At 44.4% G+C, this 21,283-nt stretch overlaps 1 protein-coding gene across 4 annotated transcripts in view; it reads right to left on the bottom strand.

Annotated features, from left to right (window-relative positions):
• ILDR1 (immunoglobulin like domain containing receptor 1) overlaps nucleotides 1-20,486 on the bottom strand; it is a 41,930-nt gene extending 21,444 nt beyond the window's left edge. For all 4 annotated transcript variants that reach the window (XR_005019626.1, XR_005019627.1, XM_036849503.1 and 1 more), the window contains exons 1-5: nucleotides 20,336-20,486; nucleotides 7,519-7,689; nucleotides 5,971-6,120; nucleotides 2,212-2,331; nucleotides 1,786-1,932 (exon numbers count right to left, since the gene is read on the bottom strand). Coding sequence is in view for 2 of the 4 variants with exons in the window: in XM_036849503.1 (XP_036705398.1) it covers nucleotides 1,786-1,932; nucleotides 2,212-2,331; nucleotides 5,971-6,120; nucleotides 7,519-7,689; nucleotides 20,336-20,390 (643 nt within the window). In the remaining 2 variants the exon portion in view is untranslated. The remainder of the gene's footprint in view (nucleotides 1-1,785; nucleotides 1,933-2,211; nucleotides 2,332-5,970; nucleotides 6,121-7,518; nucleotides 7,690-20,335) is intronic.
• Between the last annotated feature and the right edge of the window lie 797 nt (nucleotides 20,487-21,283).

The raw sequence follows: 21,283 nt of genomic DNA, 5'->3' as shown, positions 1-21,283 counted from the left end.
CCAAGTTGTTTCCTTGACAACTCCTGCCCCCTCCATGTAATCTCCTCTTATCACCGAATTTCTCAGGACAGACTCCCCAGGTGACTCACTTTGAAAGTGATCTCATCTGCTCAAGTTCAGGGATCTTTATTTGTGGCCCACATTTCTTTATTTTACCAGTTCTTCTAAATGACCTCTAACCACTTAGGAGAAACCACTTTCTCCCAGAACCTGTTTATCAGCTTACTGACAGTGGATACATTTATCGCTTGGGCTGACTGGGTCCCTAGCCCTGACTGTTTTGAGTACCCCACAGACCTAGGGATTCCAAGAAAGTATCTTGGGAGAGTTTCTCTCCTCTCAGTCTGCATATTACTGCTCCAGTGGCAGTGACTTCTACGTGGCATGTCTCCCAGAGGCCTCTGAAAGGTAGGGAGCGCCATGGCCCAATATTGAGTTCTCTGCTATTTTTCTTCTCTTGAAGGAGTTCATTGGTATCTCAGCCAATCCCATAGTGATCTACACAGATAGGTCGTGGCAGCCTCTCTCACGGGAAATTCAGGCGCTCATAAATCAGATGAGCACGAATGCAACGCTGCACTGCTTCTGCTACTTACCAGCTGTGTGACTCCTCTGACCTTCAGTCTCCTCATTGTTAAATAATGATGATACCTGCCTTCTAGGGTTGTGAGGATTCAAAAGGGAAATATATGCAAAGGGTCCACACACACCAGACATCCAATAAAAGTTAGTTCTCTTTTCCTGTAAGACAGCAACCTCAGAACATAGGCCTGAAACTAGACTCAGACCATTGACCTTCTTGACCTTGTAGATTAGGTTTTGTTTCTGTCTTAAGAGCCAATTTCTTATTTTTTTCTTCTGAAAGTTTTCCTTTCAAATGGACCAAAATGATAAGAGTGGTTATATCTGGGTGCTTAGATTAGTCCTTTCATTTTCCTACATTTCAAATTTTCTACAATGTAATACTTTACTTATATCATCAGGAAAAGGAAATCTTACTTTGAAAACACAAAAACTCCTTCCATTTAAAGCTGTTGATTCCATCTCTTTAGTAAGGAAAGATCTTTGTAGAATAATTCTTTTTCTTTTGCCTTCACCAAATTTTTTACGGCATATCACAATTCTGTTTTAAAAGGTCAAACTTAAGCCCAAAGAAAGATCACATTAGAGCAAGATCTTCTTCTGCCCCCTCTTTCCTTTGTCTAAAAATGAGGCTCTCAAAGTGTGGCCCCCAGACTGGCAGCATTGCATCACCTGTGAACTTTTGAGAAATATAAATTCTCAGGGCCACCCAAGACCGATTAAATCAGAAACTCTGGAGATGGAGGCCTCCAGGAGATTCTTAAGTTTGAGAACCCCTGCTCCAACACCTCTCTCTTCTCATCTGTTCTTCTCAAGTCATCTTGGAGAAGTGGCCTTCTCTCTCACGGCTCCATGCAAATCACTCCCTCCAGCCACCTCGTGTCCAAGCAAGGTCAGTGCTGGGAGCAAATACTGCAGCACAGGCACATCAGGGCCGCTGATATGTAGGCAGAGACAATCTGAACGCGGCCTTAGGCAGGCTATAGGAGGTGAACAGGCAGAAGTCCTCCCACTTTGCTCCACAGCTTCCCTGAGCATAATTCCCTGGGCTGCGGCCAAAGACCTCTGAGCCTCTGACGGGAGAAGGGCATGGAGGAGAACCTGGAAGAACCCAAGGTTTTGACCTGGGCATAGGAAATTGATCTGCCTGGGGCACTAGGCTCCCGCACCACCCCACCCCACTGCTCGTCCGTCCCCTCTCACCTTCCTCGGGGCAGCAGCAGCGGGTGGGACAGCAGGGGCAGCGGAGGTAGCAGCAGCAGTACTGAGGACAGCACTGGCACCAGCACACTCCAATCAGCAGGAGCAGGAGGAGGGCTCCCAGGATGATGAAGATCACTGTCAGCCAGTCTGCAGGAGAGAAGCGGAGCAGCAACTGAACTAAACATGCAGGTGCGTGCTTCAGGTTGTAACATTGTAGAGGTCTGATCAACACAGCTCTTGACCTATAGGTTAAGGCTGAGCAATATACAGGCAAAAAAAAAAAATGTTTATCTTTGTTAAGGGAACTTCAGAGGCTGGCTACTGACAACAATAACCTAGGCTTGCTTGTTTCTGTTTTTCTTTTTTTTTCTGTATGTAAAAGTGTCACAGTGAGGTGGCCAAACAGAAAGCTCCAGGAGCACTTACGCAGGACAATGAGCTTCACTTCCTTATCTGGGTCTCCTGACGTGTCCCCTGGAGCCTCAATGGTGCAGTAATACACTCCATGGTCCCACCACATCACTTCATTAATCACAAGATCTGCTCCTGCAACAGGGGAGGCGAAGGTGCCAGTGGTTAAAGGAGAGGGATCTGATCTATGGTAGCTTCAAGTCCCCAGCATTGTACTTCCACATCCCAAGAGGGCCTCTCATAGTTCAGAGAAAGGCCTCAATTCCTTCCTTTGAGACTCTCTTCTTTCTCCAAACAATATAAAGGTGGCAGAACTTACCATTCATTGAGCCCTACTAGGTACCTTGAAAGGATTTTGGATACATCACCTCATTTACTTTCCAAAACAACTCTAAGTGGGTGAGGTAGAGATAACCGGCTATCTCCCAATGTCTATTCTCCCCTTCTCTCACGATCATAGAAGTTCTGGTCATGTACATGGCCATCCAGAATAAAATCACTATTTCCCACCCTCATTTACAGATGGACACGGACATGTGACTCAGTTCTGGTGGACACAATATAAGCAGAAGTGTCACATGATGGCTCCCAGGAACTTTTTATTTTTTTATTAAATTTATTTATTTATTTATTTTTGGGTGTGTTGGCTCTTCGTTTCTGTGCGAGGGCTTTCTCCAGTTCCGGCGAGCGGGGGCCACTCTTCATCGCGGTGCGCGGGCCTCTCACTGTCGCGGCCTCTTCCATTGTGGAGCACAGGCTCCAGACGCGCAGGCTCAGTAGTCGTGGCTCACGGGCCCAGTTGCTCCGCGGTATGTGGGATCTTCCCAGACCAGGGCTCGAACCCGTGTCCCCCGCATTGGCAGGCAGATTCTTAACCACTGCGCCACTAGGGAAGCCCCCAGGAACTTTTAAAAAAACAGTTTAGGAACTTCTTTGCCCCTTTCTTCTTCAACTCTGTTATCTGGAAAGCAAATGTGATGGCTGCCATCTTGGACCATGAGGAAGGAGATGACATTCTTGGTGAGCTGGGAGGAACCTGGGTCCCTGAGGACATAATGGAACAGACCCACCACACTAGTTCTGGTCTGTCTACCTCCAAATTTATACATGAGAGGAAATAAACTTCTTTATTGTTTAAGTCACTAATATTTTGGGCTTTTGCTTACTTGCAATCAAACTTAATCCTGATACAGTGGGTAGGATTATTAGCTGCATTTCAGATGAGGAAACTAAGACTAGAGGAAGCTAGAACAGAGAGAGGTAACAGAGGTAGGTTCAAACTCATGTCTCTGCCCCAAAGCTGGTGCCCTTAACCACCAAGCTCTACTGTCCTCTCCTAACTGGGTGGATAACTCCACAGCCTGGATTCCTCACAAGCTGGAAACACATACTTCTGAATCTTGAAAGGACAGGTGAGATGAACTTGAATAATAAGTAAGGATGACATGCCAATATTTTAAGGGTAAATGTTACTCAAGAAAAGAATTTCCGTTTTCATGAGCACCAAGCATCTACCCCATTAAGATAGGTGAATGTTATGTTCACACTTACTAAATGCAACAAATGTTCACTAAAGACCTTTTGTGGGTCCAGCACTATATCAGACTCTGTGGAAGGTCAAACAAGACCTATCTCTGTCCTCAAAGGGCTTAAGATCCAGTCAAACGCATCAGGGCAGCTCCCATGTCCCTGCTACTTCAGCCACAATAAGTACCAGAGGACACCTTCAAATTCTTAAAGACCTTAGTTATAGACTTGCTCCTGCTCAGTTGGCAGTCCTAGCTGCAATTCTTTATTATCTCTTTGTCAAGAAATATTTACTGAGGAAATGAAACAAACATGCAAGGTCACGCACCACTGGAGCTAACTTCGACTTCTGTTTCCTTCTCTTTCTACGTCAATCCCTATGGTTTTTTCCTACCCCATGATTTTCCAAACCCGCTGCCTTTCCCAGAAACAAGCTTGCCCCAGACTTGGAAGAATGGTGAAAGTGCTTAGGAGGAAATTCCCCCTCCAAGGTTAATGTGTATTATAAATCCTCCCCAATTTTATTAGAGACATAAGGATTATTTCAGGGATGTCAGAGTAATGAGGACATTCAGATATGTTAATATTTTAAATGATCCAAGAACTGATTTGACAGGGTCTTCTCAAATGATGCAAACACAGGCATAAAAGTATCGGAAAACAAGGGCTCCAAGAAGTCACAACAAGCCTGGGGTTAAAAATTAAAACCAAGGGGAAATACCACTTTCCCATGGGAGTAAGAAGGAGGCAGAGTTTGACCCAAACGTGGTTGGGAGGGGAAGTAGTAGACAGTGCTGCTCAAAACTAGAAAAAAAGACAGAAAATCAGGGACTATCCCCTATGGGCACTTTCATCCTTCAAAAACTGTAAAGGAGACTTTAAACTTTGGGGTCAGATCGGAGCTAATTCTGTGGGCTCTGGAGAAAGCAGAGTCACCCTGAACCTCTGAGGATGCACCTAGAAACTGGAAAAGGACAGATGTTCCCTAAGGCTGAGCATTCAAGGGTTGACTTGGGAAGGTCCGTGGTTGAATGTAAATGGATCAGACTTATGTATTATAGCCAAAGTATTATATACAAAGGTGGAAGCAATTTTTAAACTGGCTTGATCTACCTAAACAGTCATAGAATATTCACTGATTTCCTCACATTGTTGCTATGAGTACCCTGAGTGGCCTTCTAGGTGTATTCTCCCACTTTTTTTTTTTTTTTCACTTTTAACCAGCCAATATTTATTTAACACTGCACATAAAGCTCATTGAAATACGCTCTGAATTCTGTGCCAATAATCCATTGCAGCAGTCCTGGATTACAAGACAGGAATGTGGGGCGCTGACCCATCCATTCAAAAGTGTGTTGCGTGATCATAATTGAAGTTTACTGCACACTTAATGTTTGCTAAGTGCTTTATACGTATTATCTCACTTAATCCTGACAACTCTCCATGAGATACATGCTACGGCAAGTCCCATCTTACAGAAATTGAGGCTAAAAAAAATGGAAGGGACTTGCCCAAGTTCACACACCCTGTAAGTGCAGAACGGGGACCTACACCTGAGTCTGACTCCAGAGCCGGGGCTGACCACTGCTCCCTGTACTCCCACAAAGAATGCATATGCTTCAGACATAGCTCTCAGATATCACATTTGACACTCACTTCGGTGTGGGGAGACAGAGGCCATTATGCCCATCTTTCAGATGTGGCAACAGAGGCCAGAGAAAAGAATGGATCTGCTGCTGGTCACTAAGCAAGGGAGTGGAAGCATGGGGGCACCCACCCTGTCTTTTGATTCTAAGCACAATGCTCTTTCCTCTACCAATGGAGGGCGAGGGTCTATGGTGGCCATCTACTTGGAAACCCCTATTTCCTTAGATTTGGGCAACAGAAGTGGCCAGAGGGGAACTCAGGGGCCTGGGGTTCGAGCAGGCCCTGAGAGCAATTTGTAGAAGGAATCAAGGGAGCCTGAGCCACACGTTAGACCTGCATCTTGGAAAAGCAAAGGAAATCACCCACTCCCTGACCTTTAGCCAAAGCTGTAGGATGTCTTCTTGCCTGAGACCAACTTCCAGGGTAATGACTTCAGATGGTATAGCACATTCTGTGTATTTCACACTTTCCTCAAAAAATGAAAGTGACCAAGTAGACCATCAGGCAGCAGAAAAAAAGGGAAATCCCCACAATGACTCAGACCTCTGGGCCTGGTCTACACACCTCTCCACCCCAGTTCCCTGCTGCCTCCACACTCACGGTTCTGGATGGTGATCTTGCGCTGCCGGTAATCCACCCCCAGCACGGGCTCGTTCTGCCCCCGCCTCTGGGCCACGATGCGAACCTCCCGCTGGCTGTCATTGCAGTCATTGGATGGGTCCTGGCCCAGGGATAAAGCCGCCTGGTATGCTGGGGAAAGAGTACACACCTAAGTCACACAGCAGTGGGGAATTCCCATGAAGAAAGGTGCCCTTAGTGCTTTCTGGAGCAATGAATGTTCTCAATTTTTCCTGAGCCTATGCATCCCCTGGGAATCTTCTTAAACATGAAGATTCTGATTCTGGAGTGGGGATCTGAGATTCTGCATTTCTAATGAGCTCCCAGGTGGCACCAATGACCCACACTTTGAGCAGAAAGACTCCAGACCCCTCCAATGGGCCATCATTTCCAAATCCTGACTGCATCCCCCTCTCCCACCCCAGTTTCCCTTGCCTCATTTTCAAAGTCACCCCAGAATCTGCTCCCATATGGTTCATCCACCTGCCCTTACAATAAAAGTTTTGAGAGCTGTTAAATCTGCTGGTGATAAATGCCTACTAGTCGGTCCCTCCTACCTTCCCACTTAATGCAGGCATTTTAACAGTAACCCCCAGGAAACAATGCCTCAATTTAGAGAGGGGTGTCTTGGGGACAATGTCAGGCTCCGTGGGTGGCTCAGACAGTTAGGTTTTGGAGTTCATATTGTAAGATACTAGGGCTAAAAAAGGTAAAGCTGATGTCTCCCCCTGCTCTTCTTCATCTCGGGAACCTCAGTTCCTTCCTGTGAACAGGGTATCTAGTTCTATTCTCCAAATTTCTAACGGTTAATTGTCCCAGGCTGGTGGTGGGGATCAGGGTTCCTTTGTTTCTTGAGCGAGGCAGAGGTGGGCAGCTAGGGAAGAGCTTTGGTTCCAGACAGCAGGACTGATGTGAGTAGGGCAGCTGTTACTGAGAGGTAGGACTTGGCTAAGCGTGGGGAGAGCTGCACAGCACTCCGGGATGTCCAGCAACGAACAGGCTGCCTGTGGCCAGGGAGCGCTCCAGCACTGAGAGTGTTTAGTCCACAGAGGACTGACCGTCCACCAGGAAGGCTGGCTCTAGAAGGGAGTGTGGCAGTGGGCGGGAGGCTCACAGGTGACCACTCCTCATGCGTCACGGGGGGCGGGTAGGAGTCTTGTCTGCATTCGGAGGAGGTGGGGGTGATGAGAGGCAGACCTACATCCTCATCTTAGCGCATGGGTGGGCAACCAGGAATGAACTAGGAGTCACGACTTGCTCTGCCTTTTACTTAATGTCTAAGCTGCCTTAATTTATTTTAGAACAAGGCGGGACATAAATTTTAAAATAAATAAATATTATGTGACCCTGAATAAGTTATTTCATCTACCTGGCCTCCGTTTATCTATAAAATGAGGGGACAGTATTAAGTGATCTTTCTGGCTTCTTCTCACTATAAGGATTTGTGATCCTAAATAATTCCTACACCCTAATGGCGGTACTTCACAGAAGGGCTCCGGGAGAGCAGGGGGTAGGGAGGAGGGCACTCACATGCAGAGTAGTAATCAAAGATGGGGTCCTTGCAGAAGGACTTGAAGCGCCAGGTCACCACCACATCCTGGAGCTGGGCAGAGGTGGTGTAGTCACATTTGAGAACGACGGAGGCAAACAGGGTGACGTAGCGCTCCGTGTGCTGGACTGTCACCAGCAAGGACACACACCCTGCGGCCAAGAGCGGGAGACAATGCTGAAGGCAGACCTTAGGTAGGTCTCTAAGGGGTGACCTACTTCTATTCATGGGGCAATAAAAGCATTGCACGCAAGCAAACACACCGCCTTACTGGCTGGGAGCAGCTCACAAGCTGCCTGTGTTCTTACTTAGCCAGGGCAGGGTTGGGACAGAAACTGCACAGACACCCTGGAGGAGACGGAGGAGAAAAAGAGCAAAAACCATGACTCTCAAGTCGCTCCCAGTCCACAGGGAGCGATAACACATCCAACAATGATAAAGAAACGATATTAAAAGAAGGCCATGTATGTACTGGAGTGACTCTGCTAATATATATAATTTTTCATGTCGCTTCTCTTCTTAAAATGTTTTCCCTTTTCCCTAAGGATAAAGTTCAACCTCTGTACCCTGGCCTAGGAGACCAGTCACGTCTGCCTTCAGCCTTTCTCTGGGGCCTCATCTCCCTTCGTGCCCACCCCCACTCCGGGCTTCAGCCACTCCGGACTTGCCTCAGTCCTCCCCGCGCTAGGAGTGCTGTCTTCCCCAGATCCTCCCACATGTACGTCTCTTGGCTGGAGCACTCTTCCACATCACCAGCTGCCACTCCACTCCCTTCCCCAGGCTAAGTACCACTTATTTCTTAGGTCTTCAGCTGCACCCTTACCTCCTCAAGAAGCCTCCTCTGACTGCAAGTCTGGGAGAGGGGCCTTCCTCTGTTTTCCCAGAGTGCCTCATCCTACCCCCAGGCAGAGCATTTCACACTTCTGGGGATGGCCTGTCTACTGTAGGCTCTGAGAAGGCCGACTGGGTTTGCCTCTGACTCATTGTTCAAACACAAGAGCCTCATACTGTGCCTGTCACCTCCTTGGCACCCAACAAATGTTTGTTGAATAAATGATGGAATGGATGACCAGTGAAAATTGGCAGTTCAACTGGTTGACATAAGCATAAAGAAAATAAAACAAAAATGATCAGACTGTGACAAATTTTATCACGAAAGATTTGAAGGAACTAACAATTTTTCTTTTTACTTTTTAAAAACTTTCTCCCCTTACCCTCCAAATCTACAGATATACTGAAAGCTCCAAGTCTGTGTTGATGAGGAACCAGGTGGCACAGAAATGTCAGGTGGGACTTTGACATGGTCAGAAGTCCACACGTAACCAGCATCTTCAAATGTTCCTATGTCAATATGGATTCTAAGCCAAGTTATAGGGGCTTTCTCATAGGAGGTTTAGTGTAGAGCAGTAGTATTCAAACTTGAACATATACCACCAGGAGGACTCGTGATAGCCCAGATCACTGTCAGCAGGAGTTTCTAATTCAGTAGGACTTGGGTGGGATCCAAGAACTTATATTCCTAACAAATTTCCAGGAGATGCTGATACTACTTTGATGGGTACCATACTTTGAGAACCACTGGTGTAGACTAGCTAAAGTAAACCCAGGCTTTGGACTCAGATACAACTGGGTTCAAATCAAACTGTACTACTCACTTGGACATTGGACAAGTTATTTACTCTCTCTGAGCTTGTGTTTCCTCAGCTATGAATGGAGATTATAACAGTACTAACCTAATCAGGTCCTTGCAAGAATGCAATGAGATAACCCACTCCTGGCACTTGGCATGGTACCTGGCAAGGTGCTGGCATATATGCTGCCATGTTAGTGACACTGTATGAGTCTTTTTCCTTTTTTCCCTAATTATGAGGGCCAAGGAGAAAGGGGTTCAAGCTGGGAGTCCCTCCAATAGAGTTCTCAGGTAGAGCTACCTTCATTTTGACTGTTACTCCCATAAACAAAATAAATACAGTCACCCCCGTTATAGAGCAGCTGGGTGGGCCTGGCTCAATGGCCAGAGACACATGGTTCTGGGTCCTGCCTCGCCTTCTGGACACAACCCCCTTAAGACAGCCACCAGCAGCCACTTTTCTCATGTCCACAGAGAGGTAGCAGAATGTTGCTTGGGACAGGCTCTGGTCCCCAGAAATGACCTGAGCCATCTCCAAGGCTGGGCTGTAATGAGGATGTGCCAGTGACAGCCATGCTAGAGAGAGGGTCTGCAGCAGTGTGGGGGAGACCTGTGGGTGGGAAGCATCACAGAAGGAAGAGATTTAAGCTAGACCCTAAAACCCAAGTAGGATTAAGATGATACCTGAAAAATAGGGAGAAGGCAGAGAGACTCACTGTGTCAGGATGGAAGAAAGGAGTGAGCAAAGGCCCTTATCAGGAAGGGGCAGTTCCTTGGAGAACATGGAGGGAACCAACCCAGCTGGTGCCTCTGGCTTTATAGACAGAGGATAAATAAGGCGAGCTGGTGGTGGGGAGTAGGAAGTGGGGAGATGGGGTGGAGTGTAAATTGCACTCCAGAGTCTATTTCCAGTTAATGGATAATCACTGAAGGCTTTCCTGAAGAAGAGTAATAAGGTGAAAGTGATGTTTTTAGGAAGATGGATGACTTCCTTATTTAGTTGTGAATGGAAAAAGAACATCATTTTGAAAATAAGCCTTGAGGAGTTTGGGGGAAATAGCTGCTGTCTCTATTAGCTGTAGGATTCCTGGAAATCAGTCCAATCAGAATGGAAGAGCTAATGACTAGTATCTCCAGCCTAATGAGGATTATTTCATAATCTGATTTTTTATTTTTGCTTCTCCACCTTCACCACCTCTTTGTTTTTTTCCAGAACTGACCTGAAGTAGACCTTGGAGCTTTTACCCAACACAGCTTTAACTGAATACCAGAAGCAGCTACAGGTAAGATTTGACAATGAATAGGATGGCACTGTCAACACTAGCTTATTTTGTTCAGTAACATGCATGGATTGGAATAGAGAGAAAAACATTGATTTGTGGTGTAAACAAAATCTTAGGTTCACAAAGCACTTTCAAATATTTTCTTTTATTCCCTAAATATGAGCCCTGGGAGGAAACAAGTTGTGCCGGTGCATACACAGCAAATCTAGGATTGGATAAGGCAAGTGGCTTGTCTGTGGTCATTCATTTTCTAAGGGGGTTGGAGCCAAGATTCTGCCCCTGAGCAGTCTCTTGCCACTCTACCTGGCTATTCTTTAAATAAAGGAAGATGTTTGGTATTCAATAGCTTGCAAATAATCAGAGCATGGGGCCAGGCTACAAGAGCAATAATTAATATACAATGGGCAGCAGTTAACTCTAATACCGTGATTAATAAACTACATATTCTTTATTTTGCTGAATGGTAATTCAATACAAATGACAGTTTATTCAAAGGACTCCAGTCAACATTATTTGTCTAGAGGTGGAATATCTGCAGGGGGGTAGTGCAGGTTTGCTGGGAGTCAGAGAGGGTATTTGGTTGGAGCCAGAAGTTGCTCTGGGGTAGCTTTGAAGACGGCTGAATCTGACACCCTGAGGCAGAAGAATGGGGACAAGGGTGATCACCTTCATTACCAAATGCTCACTCAGCTTCTTTTCCATGAATGCTCTTGTTCTGGACAAACTACACGTGGGGTGACTTGACTCACCTTTACCAACGTCAGCACTGGCTTTGTTGCCTGGTATTTCTCTTTTATCCTCTCTTTAATTTCATGCCTTAGGTGAATTTCAAGCCTTGAAATATGGTAGGTTCCCACATATCTGACCATAATGAGCTCACTCACACTCCCTCCAGGGGTCTGTTGGCCCTACAGCATCCTGAACAGCTCCCAGACCTTCACCCCTCGCCCACCCTCACATGGAGAGTGGGGGAGAGTCTCAGGGCAAAAAGTACCGAGCAACCAGCAAACCCTTCTCACTTCTTCTCAGCGGTTGCTCTGGATTTCAGCATCTACTGTGTACCAGGTGATATACATACACTGTCTCTAATTCTCACAAAATTCCCTAGGGTGGGGTCAGCCCTGCTCATATCTGTGGGCAAAAGTTCAGAGACTATAATAAACCAGGCCCTCTCAGCCTCAGGATTTGAACTCGGGTCTTGCTCACACCAAATCCAATCTTTCCCAAGAAGGCAAGCCTGACTTTCCAAGTAGAAGTCAGGCACTGGACTCTCAAAAAGCAGGAGGAATTTCCAGATTGGGAGGAAGAGAGAGGAAGTAGCAAGACAGACCATTTCAAAGGCAGAAACCTCCTATCTTTTCCTTTAGCCTCTAATTTCTCTGTAAAACTAACCACACTGGGCACGTACACTACTAAGCAGGTAAAGTTTTCAAGAAGAGACTAAGGGCAGCAGAATCTGGGCTGAAAATATGAAGAGCTTCAAAAAGATAAGTGTTCTGTTTATATGTGTCCTGGTTGCATCCTTGCTCTTTTAAACCCGGTACTACAGGTTTTCAAGTTCTTAAATTTTCTTTCTCTTCTTAAATTCCCTTCACCCTGTGGCATCTCCTTCTCCCCAGTTCATCACCATCTAATTGTCTAGTTGTGTCTATAATTTTCTCCTGAAAACGTTAATTCTGGAGACTGATTCTCTGAGTTCAAATTCTGCCTCCACTCCCCTGCTAGCTAAAAGACCTGACAAGTTATTTCCAAACTACAGTTGTTTCTATATATGCAAAATTGGGATGATGATAATATGTGCCTGATAGGGTAATAGTGAGGGTTACATGAGATAAATATGTCCAGCATTTAGCAAAGAACCTGGCACATAATAGACACTCAATAAACAGTAGCTATTATTTATATCATTTGTTCTTACCTTGCCCACTTCAAGAGGTTGAGATCAATTGAGAACAGCATGTAAAAGCATTTTGAAAGAATTAAAATGATACAAATGTAAGCTATCATTACTGCCTTCTCTTTGCAAAATGAGTTAGTGCATTAAAAGCTTTTAAAGCTGCGTCTTACCTGGTAAACCCATTCACAGTTAGTCTCTGTGAAAGAGGAAGGGAGATCTGTAAGGGTGGAAAGGTAACTTCAGATGAGATAGCAGAGCTCATGGGAAGGAGGGAAGGAGAAGGGGATTCTCTGTTTCCCGCCATGAGGTACTTTCCAAGACTACGCTGCTGCGCAGAGTGGGGACTACCATCCTGCGTTGAAGTGGAAGGTAAATATACCAATGGAAAAAAAGAGTATCTTTACAATTAAATGCCATGTGTTCCCAAATAGATGCAGATCTTTACACATTTATTTATTCAGCCTGTCTTCCCTGTGTAGTATCAGAGTGGGCAAGATGTTTTATAGTTTCTAGAACATATTATCCATACAGTATAGGGATACAGGTACAAAAGTTTTTTTTCCTTTTAAGCCAAGAATCACTTTCAGGGGACTGGATGGCATTTCCCCTCCTTCCCACATGAAGGGTCTTGCTTGGAAGGGAGTGGCAGGCAGGGAGGAGAGCAAGGTCTTTCCCAGCAAGGGGCAGTGGCCTGATGGTGCCTCCGATGGAAGGTCTTGATTCCTGTTTTTCAGGCACCCAGGCACCTCTGCTCCACTAATCAGGTTAACAAAAAGTACACAGGTTTAATCCTATCAGAGTTTATGTCAGGGCAAGCTATCTCCCCAAGTATATTTACCATCAGTATTTGTTACATTTCCTCAGGTAACAGTGCAAACAGAAGAGGAATCAAGGGGAAGAGGGCCTGGCAATGCATGGGCAAGAAGTAAGGGACGGAGAGAGCAAGGAGAGGAGAAAAGGGGAGAAAGAAGCAGGTTGGGGCGGGGGAGGAATTATGTCTACGCATTGCACGTTTAACAAAGGTCTGGGGGTGCTTCTCGACAGTTGTTAGGCTTGGGGTGGCAGAAGCCTATGTCTACCGTGGGGAGGAAACTGGTAACTACTGAGCACTTCAGTGTTGGTCAGCATGGTATTGGGGGCTTCATTATGTAGTATGTAGTTTAACCTTGGCAAACCCCCATGAGATCAGCCTTATTTTTCTCTTAATTTCCTAGATGAGGAAAATCCTCAGGGAGATTAAGTAACTGGTTTGAAGCCACACAGCTAGTAAATAGCAAAACTAGACATAAGCGTATACCTCTAAAATCCCAAATCCTACAGTTTCCATTGTACCACCTGCCTTCTGGATAAGTTTCCTAATGGTGGAGGTTTAACCCTTTAAGAGACATTCACAAATTTATTTTAACCATTTTGTAGAGAAACCCCTTTCTTCCCTTTTTATTTATAAGATAAATAATAAGAAACTTCAAACAATAGAGAAGGGTATAAAGTAAAAAGTTCATCCTTGCTCACTATGAACTCTACTCTCCAGAGGCACCATAATTTGGAGTCTACCCTCCACATCTTTTCCTACACGTTTTTTTAAAAAAAATTAATCATATTATGTACATTGACCTGCAACTTTGTTTTTTCTTCAAACTAATGAGATATCATTATATTCTATCTCAGTATATATAGATCTAATTTTTTTAGTGGCTGCATGAAAATTCGCTACATGGATGAACCATAACTTACCCATTTTTCTAATGATGGGCATTTAGGTTGTTTCTAATATTTCACTATTACAAACAATGCTGAAATAATTTGTTGAAATGAATACCTTTATATTATATAAAGTATCTCTTCACATGCATGCTTTTATTCTAGTAGGATGTATTTCTCAAAGAGAGATTGCTGGGTCAAAGGGGATAAGGCTTTTATATTTCAATAGACAATTCAGGAAAGAAATTTATATTCCCATCAACAGTGTGTGACACTCCCATGTTTCACCACAATCTTTCCAACAGGGGAAATATCAATCTTTAAAAATTTTCTGATAAACTACTAGGTGAAAAAAATAGCCCCTCAGGTGGTTTGAATTTGATATCCTTTGGTTATTAGGGGTAGAGGACAACAAGACCTGGTTGAGAGGCAGATGCTCGGGGTTTCCCAAAGTCAGACGCTCAGTGTCTGTGACTCAGTGACTCATCTGTGTCCCCACATGCTAATCTCAGAGCACATGCAAATTTAAGTCTCACCAGAATGACAAATTTCTGTGTGCCCTGGGCCTTCAGAGGTCACTCATTCACTCATTTATTGAATACCTACTATGAGCCAGGTGCTGTTCCAGATGATGGGGGTAAAGTAGCTAATGAGAGAGACAAGGTCCCTGTACTCTTGGAACTTATACTCTTGGGGAAAGTCAACAATATATAAGTAAACGGATAAACAAGGTACCTCTGGTCATGGCTAAGCTTTATAGGATTGCTTAGAAACTGCTAGAGCTTTGAATAACAAATCCTACTACTGTACAATAAGAGCCAAGAGGACACACGGGTCCAAGTCCTCCTCATAGCTCTTCTTGGTTGTTTCAGAATCTAAATCAGGCCCCAAATCTAAATCCTATTCCTTCTGTACAAACTTGGGCTTCTTCCCTATTTCCCATCTCAGTTAATGGACAAGACTGAAAACTAGGAATCATCCTTGACATCTCTTTCTTCCTCACTCCATATAAAATCTATTATCAAATTGGGTTTATTTGTCTCCTAAGTATTTCTGGAATCTCTGTCTCTCCATCGTCACCATCACCCTAGCACAAGCTACCATCACTTCCGGCCTGCATGCTGCTTCAGCTTAACTGGTACCTGCACATACTCTGGTTTTCCTCCATGTGGATTCCACACCCGTCTCCCAACTCTTTCTCCTTAAATATCTCCAAAAGCTGTCCATTGTTCTTAGGATAAATACAAAGCCTTCTACCATGACCCATGAGGCCATGCATATCTGGTCCTACCTATCCCCGGCCTCCTTTCCACCACACGTCCAGTGGCTTCCTCCTCTCGGTCACACTGATATTCTTGCCACCTCTCATTCTCACTGAGCTCCTATCCAGCAGCCTTGCACATACTATTCATTTGTTTGGGATGATCACCCCTCAGCTCTCAGTGTAAGCATCATTTCTCCAGGAAGGGCCTCCTGAATGAGCAAAATCCATCTATTATATGCTCTTGTGGTGCCTTGTAGCTCTTTCTCATGGTCCCTATCATAGTTGTATTTCTACATTTGCTTGTATTTCCTTTAGACCATAAGCACCATGGGGACCAAAGCCGTGTCTGCTTTTGTTTGAGAGTACGTCTGGCACATGGTGTGCATTAAACCTTTGCTGAATAAACAAACAAATAAATTCATACAAGACAGGCTAAGCTGCTTGGAACAAATTTTAAGTGCTCTGAAAGTACAGAAAACAAATGGTTAAAGTCAACCATTTGTAATATGGCCAGACAAAAAGCAAGGAAGAAGGGTGTATGTTGGGGGGAGAGGGGGTACAAGAGCATGCTCATAGCAGTGGAGACAAGGCTGCCCATGTTAGTGAGGCCATAATGAGTGAGCCTTGAATTCCAAAGAGCTTTAATCCACTCATATAAACTATGGGGATCCAGTAGAGGTTCTTGGAGGACTCAAGTGAAGGTGGGAAAGATTAATCCAGGTAGGTTAACCCATCATCTGGGTGGAGGATGGTTGGAACTAGGCAGAGAGGTAGCAGCCTAGAGGCAAGGAGATGGTTAAGATGCTGGGATTAAGCAATAGCACATGGTGATTAACTGGGTTTGGGAAATGAAGAAAGTGTAGAATGCTTTCCTCTGACCTCACCTTACCCTAAGATTTGTAGATTGGAAGATCCAGAAACGAGGACTGGAGAAAGACAAGACATGATCAGAGTCTTCCTAACTCTTAAAACACACAATTTTATTTCTCCCCTAAGGACTTCAAATAATGAAATTAAGTATTAGGCTGAAAGAAACTTAGGCAGACAGTACAGTAATTACCCAGCATCTCATCCCACTGCATTGTTGTTGAGGCAAGAGGTTTAATGATTAACATCTGGTTACACATCCAGGAGGTAGTCAATTTCTATTTCTACCAGGATTCAATTAGACAAAACAAACCTGCTCCATGGTATGAAATAGGTGAAAGAGCAATGGACTGAGTGAGGATGCCAGGGTTCCCGTCGTCCCAGCTCTCAAACCAACTCCACTGTGTCAACTTGAGACGCCTGACTTCCCGGGACACAGATTTCCTTATCTGTAAAACTGGCTGGGAGGGGAAGACAAGGACTGGGAGTGATTTCTACTTGTGTTCGCAGAGCACTGGGGTTCTGGGAGGTACTTCAGGGAGCCTCATGGCAGGGGGGTGGGGGGCAAGGGAGGAGTCGAGTGGACAGTCCCCCATCCATCACCTGAGAAGCTCTACTTTTTACTATCTACTGTATCAGGGACCAAGATGTCATTAGGTCTTCAGTATGATCCCAACCTTCACCCCCACCACCAAGGGAAAGCTCCTGGTCTAGATGCTCTCTAAGAATCTTGTCCCTTAGATGTCAGCTGTCTGATTTCCCAAAGAATAATATAAGTTGATAGCTACGTGTGTCTATAAGTTAACACCCCTCTAAGATCTTTTTAAATATTCACAAAAGCACAAACAACACACAACCTTTTAGAATTTGGCAGTGGGGGGGGGGGCGGGGGGCAGAATCTAAACTTTTCATTCCAGGAATAAACTTTGAGGTTGGATGAAGGTAACCAGAGCTATTAGCCAATAATGCAAAGGGCTATAGGAACTTACTTTAGCCTTAACTTAAGGCTCTGTATTAAGAAGCAAATCTCACTTGTGTGATAAAAACTTCTTTCTTTTTAAGGAAAAACAGTTTGGAGAATTACACATGCACAAAACCCTCTGACAACCCATCTCTCCAAAGCTCCAAACATAAAGACTGTGGTAACTTCACAGGACTTCCTGACCTCAGAGGCCCCAAGCCACACCAACTAGCCAGTACCCACATCTGACATAATCTCTCTACTGACCCACACTTCACAACTGCAGAAACTTGGATGCTAATCAGAGAGCTGGGTTGACTTTTCTTTAGAAACAGAAGAGAACAAGGTGACAGACCAAAATGAATACGTTCTAATGCAGGGTTTTCCAAAGTTCATACCTCAGTTTGCAGTGGGTCTTGAGAAAATCAACTTGCTGGATTTTTCTATTTAATACTGTTAATTTGGGGATTACTTTCTATGAATTTAAATGTTATTAAAGTAATATTTAATGTTAATTTGTTATTCTTTTATCAACATAGTAACTGGTTGTGTGTGTGTGTGTGTGTGTATACCTTTTGTTCCTATTTTATAAATCTCATATATGTGTGTATATGTCACAATGTAAACTGTATTTCTTCATGAACTTAGGATTTTTCCGTGTTCAGCATTCTTTGCTTCTAAAATGTGTCACGCAGGTAGGCTTCCACTTAACGAATGCCAGGCAAATACAGCAGTCTGTATTATTTGACCACCTCAGTATCCTGGCTACTCACACTGCATGGTTGGTTCATGAACACCTGGAGCTCCACTTTCTGAAGTCTCTGTCCACTTAGCAATTTGCTTACTTTAAGAATATACCCTTTAGCCACCAGAAAACTACTAGAGCTAATCAAAGAATTTGGTAAAGTTGCAGGATACAAAATTAATGCACAGAAATCTCTTGCATTCCTATACACTAACAACAAAAGATCAGAAAGAGAAATTAAGGAAACAATCCCATTCACCATTGCAACAAAAAGAATAAAATACCTAGGAATAAACCTACCTAAGGAGACAAAAGACCTGTATGTAGAAAACTATAAGACATTGATGAAAGAAATCAAAGATGACACAAACAGAAGGAAAGATATACCATGTTCTTGGATTGGAAGAATCAATAGTGTGAAAATGACTATACTGCCCAAAGCAATCTACAGATTCAATGCAATCCCTATCAAATTACCAGTGGCATTTTTTACAGAACTGGAACAAAAAATCTTAAAATTTGTATGGAGACACAAAAGACCCTGAATAGCCAAAGCAGTCTTCAGGGAAAAAAATGGAGCTGGAGGAATCAGACTCTCTGACTTCAGACTATACTACAAAGCTACAGTAATCAAGACAATATGGTACTGGCACAAAAACAGAAACATAGATCAATGGAACAGGATTGAAAGCCCAGAGATAAACCCACGCACCTATGGTCAACTAATCTATGACAAAGGAGGCAAGGATATACAATGGAGAAAAGACAGTCTCTTCAATAAGTGGTGCTGGGAAAACTGGACAGCTATATGTAAAATAATGAAATTAGAACACTCCCTAACACCATACACAAAAATAAACTCAAAATGGATTAAAGACCTAAATGTAAGACCAGACACTATAAAACTCTTAGAGGAAAACATAGGCGGAACACTCTTTGACATAAATCACAGCAAGATCTTTTTTGACCCACCTCCTAGAGTAATGGAAATAAAAACAAAAATAAACAAATGGGACCTAATGAAACTTAAAAGCTTTTGCACAGCAAAGGAAACTATAAACAAGATGAAAAGACAACCCTCAGAGTGGGAGAAAATATTTGCAAACGAATCAATGGACAAAGGATTAATCTCCAAAATATATAAACAGTTCAAGCAGCTCAATATTAGAATAACAAACAACCCAATCCAAAAATGTGCAGAAGACCTAAATAGACATTTCTCCAAAGAAGACATATAGATGGCCAAGAGGCACATGAAAAGATGCTCAACATCACTAATTATTAGAGAAATGCAAACCAAAACTGCAATGAGGTATCACCTCACACCGGTTAGAATGAGCATCATCAGAAAATCTACAAACAACAAATGATGGAGAGGGTGTGGAGAAAAGGGAACCCTCTTGCACTGTTGGTGGGAATATAAATTGATACAGCCACTATGGAGTACAGTATGGAGGTTCCTTAAAAAACTAAAAATAGAATTACCATATGACACAGCAATCCCACTACTGGGCATATACCCAGAGAAAACGATAATTCAGAAAGACACATGTACCCCAATGTTCATTGCAGCACTATTTACAGTAGCCAGGTCATGGAAGCAACCTAAATGCCCATCGACAGACGAATGGATAAAGAAGATGTGGTACATATATACAATGGAATATTACTCAGCATAAAAAGGAACGAAATTGGGTCATTTGTAGAGACGTGGATGGACCTAGAGACTGTCGTACAGAGTGAAGTAAGTCAGAAAGAGAAAAACAAATATCATGCATTAACACATATATGTAGAATCTAGAAAAATGGTATAGATGAACCGGTTTGCAAGGCAGAAATAGAGACACAGATGTAGAGAACAAACGTATGGACACCAAAGGGGGAAAGAGGGATGAATTGGGAGATCGGGATTGACATATATCAATATTCTTTGTAAAAATAGAGCAGCTTTTAAAACATCATGCTGGTGATTTAAGGATTGGGTTTTATACCCTAATGGGATTTTTGTCTGTAAGTCTTCTTTTATTATTCTTTTGACCTAGATGACTGCTGGCTACAAAGTCCTAATTCTGAGGATGGGGTGCCCAGGGGCAGAAGTGGGAATTAAGAATTACAATTAGGAATTGTAAGAGTGGTGTTTCCGCCTCCATCACTTTGGCTTTAGAAACCAAGAAGTGCCTAAAGAGCAGGAGGAGAAGCCCAGAGGCTCCTGGCTTCTTCCTTAGCTGCACCTGTTTCGGAAGGGCCTAGGCTAATAAAAGAAGAAAACAACAGGTTCCCACAGGCAGAAACTCGATTCAGTCCCCGCAACTCCTGGCGCCCGTGCCAAGAGCCACCTGAGCGCGGCCCAGGCCTCCGCTGTCCTGCCTGTGGCCAGCTCTGCAAGGCCAGGCAACAATGGCTTCCTCTCCCCTTGGGCCCCGGGTGGGACCCATTTTCCCACGGCTCACCTGCTGGGAGCCAGGTGAAGAGCAGCAGCCAAGGTGCGGGCAGCTCGGGGCCCATGCCGGCCCTCTCCGGTCCCTTTCAGCTCAGGGGCTCCAGGGACACTGTGTCTGTCTTCATCAGCGGCCGGTTCAGGGCGCACCGCTTCTCCAAAGAATCCCCCCGCTTTCCGCTCACTGCGCGCAGCGCGGCAGGAGGACCGGTCCAGCTCCGCGGGCAGGTACCGCCCGCCTCCAGTCCACCTGGGAGCTCCCCGCGGCTCCGCCTCCCGCTCCGCGCGCCGCCGTTTCCTGCTCCGCCCCGCCCTGGCCCGCGGCCACCTTTCCTACCTGCCACCGCCCCCAGGCAGGCTGCCAGGTGATTCTCCTCGCCGAAACACCATCTCATGCCACTCTTGCCTCCCACCTATAAGAGCCTGTTACCATTTTCCCCAGAAGTTCTTCGGAAATCTTACCCCTAGCAAATTTCTCCCTCACTCTTTGTAGAATTATGTGGATATAACTTTCTAGGGAGTATTTCCTGCCGTATGTTTCCATTCACTCATACGTGCTTGGAAAACATTTTTTCCCCCACTAAAAACACTCTAATAGAAAGTTTATGTGTAATGATTGTTCAGGTTTTCTGTAAATAAAGATGGTGGGGTGTGAACTAGAGAAATAGACCTAATTTTCCAAGTTATAAAAGAAAAGGGTGCTCATTATAGAAAAGTTAGAAAAAATATAAATTAATGGCAGTAAGAAAAAATCCTGCTCCCACCATCCATAGTTAGGCATCGTTAATATTGGTTTAGGCCTTATTATTTGCCATCCTGAATGCAGCTCAGCAGCCCCTCACAGACCTCAGCCTCCCAAGATGAAAGATTCTAGGCCTCTTTGCACCAGGCCACCTAGGATGTATTCCCAGTCTCTCCTTCTTCCTTGGTAGGAAGTAAGGGGTAAAGCAAATCAGAGGAG

This window comes from Balaenoptera musculus, chromosome 4 (assembly GCF_009873245.2).
Source record: "Balaenoptera musculus isolate JJ_BM4_2016_0621 chromosome 4, mBalMus1.pri.v3, whole genome shotgun sequence".
NCBI lineage: Eukaryota > Metazoa > Chordata > Mammalia > Artiodactyla > Balaenopteridae > Balaenoptera > Balaenoptera musculus.
The sequence above is the reverse complement of the archived record's forward strand: the minus strand, read 5'-3'. Positions and strand labels throughout refer to the sequence as shown.